The 5,782-nt window shown below is 34.3% G+C and overlaps 1 protein-coding gene and 1 pseudogene across 1 annotated transcript; one reads left to right on the top strand and one right to left on the bottom strand.

Moving 5' to 3' along the window:
* The first annotated feature begins 406 nt into the window (after positions 1-406).
* Positions 407-2,036, top strand: LOC145119861 (BTB/POZ domain-containing protein At5g41330 pseudogene; annotated as a pseudogene).
* Positions 2,037-3,556: 1,520 nt separating this feature from the next.
* LOC145119442 (short-chain dehydrogenase TIC 32, chloroplastic-like) lies at positions 3,557-5,382 on the bottom strand. The gene is made up of 8 exons (XM_079055107.1): positions 5,202-5,382; positions 4,802-5,033; positions 4,646-4,725; positions 4,402-4,552; positions 4,216-4,294; positions 4,034-4,121; positions 3,912-3,958; positions 3,557-3,830 (listed from the first exon to the last, which is right to left on the bottom strand). The coding sequence occupies exons 1-8, from the start codon at positions 5,305-5,307 to the stop codon at positions 3,666-3,668; spliced, it is 948 nt and encodes a 315-aa protein (XP_078911233.1). The 5' UTR covers positions 5,308-5,382; the 3' UTR covers positions 3,557-3,665.
* Between the last annotated feature and the right edge of the window lie 400 nt (positions 5,383-5,782).

Below are 5,782 nucleotides of genomic sequence, written 5' to 3' on the forward strand. Positions count from 1 at the left end.
TTTTAAGCTCATGCCAGACTATATGATATATTGGTTTTATTTTCTTGATTTTTTGTTAAATATAGATACGTATACATGTTTATGTTTTTAAGCTCATGCTAGACTATATGATATATTGGTTTTATTTTCTTGATTTTTTGTTAAATATAGATGTCAGCTATCTTTCTTTATTTTATCTCAATAAGATTACCGATATCTATTGTTGATGTTCTTACTATTGTTTACCGTTATCATATGTTTGAGCAAATATTAGAAAAATATAAAAATATCTTTTGGATTGACTGTTAATATCAAGAAGTTTCGAATCGAAAGCATAATTTTAGTCAACATAACCTCCTAAAAAGTCTGGTCTTTACTTTGGGTCTCATTAAAAACAAACCAGAGGCCACCATTGTTGACCACTAGATTTCCCCCTTCTAGAGCACCTTCATCCCCCAAAACACCTCTACAAAACCAAACCCCTCCCCAACAATCCCATTTCATCAGCATCATCACCAAACCCCATTTCAATTCTTCAAGAAGAATCACATCTTTTTACTCAATTCTTCTGAAATATGCCTCCTTTTTCACAATCAGGCCCTCTCTCGATTGCGTTTTCCCACAATAATCACAAATTTGACAAACCCAACCACCATTCATCCACCAATGTCGTCACAATTGACGTCGGAGGTCAGCTCTTTCAAACCACCAAACAAACCCTAACCCTAGCTGGCTCCAACACCCTCTTCTCCAATCTCTTCAGTTCTTACGATCAAATCCCGTTTATCGACAGAGACCCTGATCTTTTCTCAATCCTTCTTTCCGTTTTACGAACTGGTAATTTCCCATCGAAAGCTAAATCTTTCGACATCCAAGATATCATCTCTGAAGCAGAGTTTTACGGGATTGATCATCTTCTTGTTCAATCTCACTCAAACCCGTCTCAATTCGACGCATTCAATCTCGAAAAATCAACAATTTTGCCTCTTAGTGGCAGAGATTCACCTTCAGTTATCGCGACAACACCTTATGGCTCAGCTCATGTCGCGCATGGAAGCAAAATCACGTCTTTTGATTGGTCGTTGCGAAGAAAGTCAACAATTTTGACCCCATTCACAGCTATCGATTCTTTGTTATCGTTATCATCGAACGTAGTTGCAGCAGGCGCGACTGATTTCTCCGGGCTGCAAGTTATAAACCTTGATATGGGTTCTGTTGTGCAAAGTTTGAATTGGGAAAACATGACTCGATCAAGCTCAACTGTTCAAGCAATCGGGAGTTCCCCTGAGTTCTTATTTACAAGTTTCGAATCAGGTCGTAGGAATTCAAATTCCATCATGGTTTATGACATAAACGATGGTTTCAGAGTCGTTTCCGAGATTGCACGTAATGAAATCTTTGGTGCTGATCTTGATTCCGCGATTCCATCGACAAAGTTAAGCTGGGTTTCTAGCCTTAATCTGTTAATGGCGTCAGGATCTCATAGTGGGGCATCTGGGGTTTCTGGAAACATAAAGTTTTTGGACATTAGATCTGGCAACATCGTGTGGGAAATCAAAGAAAAATCCGATTGTTTTTCAGATATCACAGTTTCAGACACCCTTTCGGCTGTTTTCAAGATTGGGGTAAACTCAGGTGATGTGTCATACATTGATTTCAGGCACATTGATTCTGATAATTCATGGAATTGTCTTGGTGACACGAAGAAGACAATTAAAGGGAAGAAAGAAGGGTTTGGTTGCAAGATTGAAAGCCATGGAAATCAGGTGTTTTGTAGTAAAGAAGGTGAATTGGAGGTATGGTCGGAAGTTTTCATGGGTGGTTCTAAAAATGGCAAAGATGAAAGAGTTTTTAGAAAGAATGTTTTAGGAAGAACAAAGGATTTGGGAGGAAATAGGGTTACGAATTTGGGTTTTAGTGGAAACAAAATGTTTGTGACTAGAAAAGATCAACAATCCGTGGAAGTTTGGGAAAGCTCAAGAAAAGGATTTTGATTCTTTGTGTATAAAATGTCATTGTATATATTTAATATAATTGATTCATTATTTCAAACAAAATTGTTAAAAAGTACCAAGTGAAATAATCACTTAAGTTGGCCAAATCAAACTAAACTAAACGATTTTTGAAGCATGTTTATAGTCAACATATATGTCGGATTGCATGCATATCCGAGAAAATAATAAAGTTGCAAAAAAACCGGTGAATGAAATTGGATTGTGACGAGTTTCAAGTGATATTCACCGCTTCACATGAGGGTTGCTTAGGTGTTGGTAATGAAATCATGGTATCCGGCTTGAGTCTTTGTGTGGGCTGAAGCAGTCTTCAATGTACATGTCCACAAACCGTGCGGACTTTTTTGGAATCCGGATCGGTTTCAAAACCGGATTGGATAATGGTCAAAGAAAGTCAAACCGAATTATAGCCAAACCGGACTTGTAGAAAATAATTTGAATGTATAGGAACAAGATAGGATGGATCAAAATCGGATTTGATGAAGCTGAGTTTGGAAAAAACACCATTTTTGTATATTTATTATTATTATTATTATTATTATTATTATTTCAATTTACAAAAAAGTGCAATACATATTGAAATCTAAAAACAGAAAACAAAACAATCTACCCGAAAATCGATACCGTCATAGTTGTTTTGATATTAGTAGCGGACATAACATACCAACAAATGAAGAAATAACAAACCAAGTCAGATTGCAAGATTACAACATGTAATCTTGCATATTCTGCATAGCTAGAATGACGAACAACTAACAACATAAATGGGATAGCTGAGGGTATAACCTTGAACTTGGCGATTATTTACTAACCGAGCACCTAACGTGACGAGACCATTTTGGATACAACCTTATAATAGATATTCGTCTAGGATCGTTATTACAAGTCTCATTGTCATCCCCAAACCAAACCCGACAGTGACATTTCAGAGGCTTTGTGCGGAAATCAAATTGAGGACACACACACACACACACACACACATATATATATATATATATATATATATATATATATATATATATATATATATATATGCATGTGTGTAAAATGTTATGAAGTACACTCGTTCCGCTAAATTTAAAAATTAAAGTTGATAACAAACACCTTGTGAATTTTCTACCGGAGCACCTTATGCACATATTCACTCATTAAATACTAAATTGAAACTGCAACAAAGTACTATACTTTCATAATCAATATTTTCAAGAAACTCTTTCTCAATTGAAATTAAAGTCAAAACATTTAATCACTATTGAGACATGATAAATTGCAAATAAGATTTTAACGGTTTTAATTTTTAAACCCTTCTTTCCATTGCGGCAATGGTCATGGGAACAATCAGCAATATTTTATATGTTAGACAAGAAACTAGATAATTTATTATCAGTTTTAAAAAATTTAATGCATTAATTGTGTTATGCTTAACTGGTTAAAAAAAAATTTGTAACAATTTCAGTTTGTTAAATAAATCATCACCATGATCTTTAAGATATGACAATTTTGTAACCTCTTTTAAAGATTTTTATAGTTTGCCTTTAGTTCATCAATTTACAATAGACAAATAGTTTAATCAATTATATACAAATTGTATTTGCTCAAACCTTTGTTCCATGGACCAATAGTTTAATGAACAATGTACCCAAACTTATGAAAAAAAAACCGAGTAAGTGTAAATCATTTAGAGGCGGTCAAAGTCAAACTAAACTCCCACAACTCCTTTGCTAACTCAGGATCCGCAGCTTTGGACGATGGTTTTACCAAATTACTGTCACAAAAATACTCACCACTCACCCCCTTCACCTTTGGATTCAATGCCAGATAGCATGTAGTTGCAGCTCCCTATAAAAAACAAAATCGAGTAACAAGTAAAAAAAAAAAAAAAAAAATCCAAATTCAATAAATCAAATTTGAATTACAAACCTGTGAAACATCCTTTGCCAGGTATTTGAGAACAGAGTTGAAGATAACTGCGTGAATAAAAATGATATATAAAACATTTTTTTTTTGGTTAAAATATATTGTAGGATTTTATATATACATACCCGACAAAATACTATAGTTACGAAAAAGATCGGTGATAATGAATCCTGGATGTAATGAGTTTGTGGTGATATAATCGACTCCTTCCTCCTGATTGGAATTGAGTGATTAGCACTTAGCATAATCCCAAATCAAACGTGATTACTTTATATAGAAAGCTAGTTAATTATAGAACCAAAATCACCTTCAAAAGCCTTGATAGTTCTTTCGCATGAAGTATATTAGCCAGTTTTGATAATCCATAAGCATATATATGGTTATAACTGCATAGTGCAAAGTGCAAAGTTCAATCGCACATAAAATTGCAATAAATTAACCATCGACCTCGTCTTCTATGATGAAAAAAATTGGAATTTTGTTCTTTGTTTACCTTGATTCATTGTTAATTTGATCAGAGAAAGTTGTTTTGCGCACAAAACGATGACCTTCGGATGATACGTTGATGATTCTTCCTTCAATTTTTTGTTCGTGACAAGTAATCTTCATCGTCTCCAGCAACAGATTCGTCAAAAGAAAATGACCTGAATGAACCAAGAAAACCAGGGATTGAAACGTTCGCAATAATCATCGGTATCGTAGAAATGGTGTAAACATCCAATTGCATCCAAACAGACCTAAATGATTTGTTGCAAAATGTAGTTCGATTTTGTCCTTCGAGAGCGTGAATTTTGGCGCCAAAACCCCTGCGTTGTTACTTACAACAACAAACAAAAAACCCTAAATTTTTCATAGATTTCGAGAGAAAGTCAATGTAGCGTATGGTTTCTTACATTAGAATGTGTAGGGGAAGGCCTGAAGAACGATATCTGGTTGCAAAATCCCGTACGGATGCCTGAGAGCTGAGATCAAGCTCCATTATGTCGACTTTAGCATCAGGTGTTTCAGTAAGTATATTTTCTTTAACTTTTCTACAGATTTCGGTGTTTCTTACTGCCATAACTACATGTACACCGCGTAGAGCAAGGACTCGTGCTGTCTCAGCTCCGATACCACCGGTAGCTCCTAAGTATGGTTTACAAATTAGTTGATGAACATAGTTCAGTTTTTGACATCAATGGAGTAAGAATTTTGAGATTAATAAATAAATAAAAAAAAACCCTAACGATATTATTGACTTCATTAATTGAAGTGAAGTGAAGCTTGAAATAGAAAGCGATAGGAAGGTCGTACCGGTAACAATGGCGGTGAGACGAGATCCATCGATTCCATTGGTAACTTCCTCCGCTGTTGAAGAAGATGAAAATCCCGATTCCCCTTTCTTTCCGAAAATCCACATTCTTACAAAGTCTAATTAGATGTAATCGATGGGGAAGAATGAAAATAGTGTTCTTACTTTTTCAATAGTGGTCAACGAGGAACTCAAACAATTCAAATTTTTTTATTTGGAATCCTATATATTGGCTTCATAATCGATTTAGTCCTTATATATTTTTTTTATTCAATAAATCCCAAATACCAGTAATCGTATTCAATTTAACCCTTTGACCCGGTCAACAGGTCATCCAACTTTCAAAAATTATATTTTTGGCCCAAATTTCAAATTTTATTACAAATTTGGTCCAAAATTTACACTTTTGGCCCAGATTTTAAATTTTGTTACAAATTTGGTCCAAAATCTACCATTTTTGCCCAAATTTTACAATTTTATTATGAATTCATCCTCACTTTAATTTTTTTACAACTTTTTTTCTCAAAAAACTGTTTCAAATATGTTTTTTCTTTATAAAATCATATTTATACAAAAAAAACGT

Source organism: Lactuca virosa, chromosome 6 (genome assembly GCF_052849685.1).
Source record: "Lactuca virosa cultivar CGN04683 chromosome 6, Lactuca_virosa_CGN04683_v6, whole genome shotgun sequence".
NCBI classification, from domain to species: Eukaryota; Viridiplantae; Streptophyta; class Magnoliopsida; order Asterales; family Asteraceae; genus Lactuca; species Lactuca virosa.

Coding starts and splice junctions, on each gene's coding strand:
- LOC145119442 (XM_079055107.1), bottom strand. CDS start 5,307: ATGTGGATTTTCGGAAAGAAAGGGGAATCGGGATTTTCATCTTCTTCA. Junction 5,034..5,201: donor TCTCACCGCCATTGTTACCG/GTACGACCTTCC, acceptor AACCATACTTAG/GAGCTACCGGTGGTATCGGA. Junction 3,831..3,911: donor TGGCAAAGGATGTTTCACAG/GTTTGTAATTCA, acceptor TGTTTTTTATAG/GGAGCTGCAACTACATGCTA.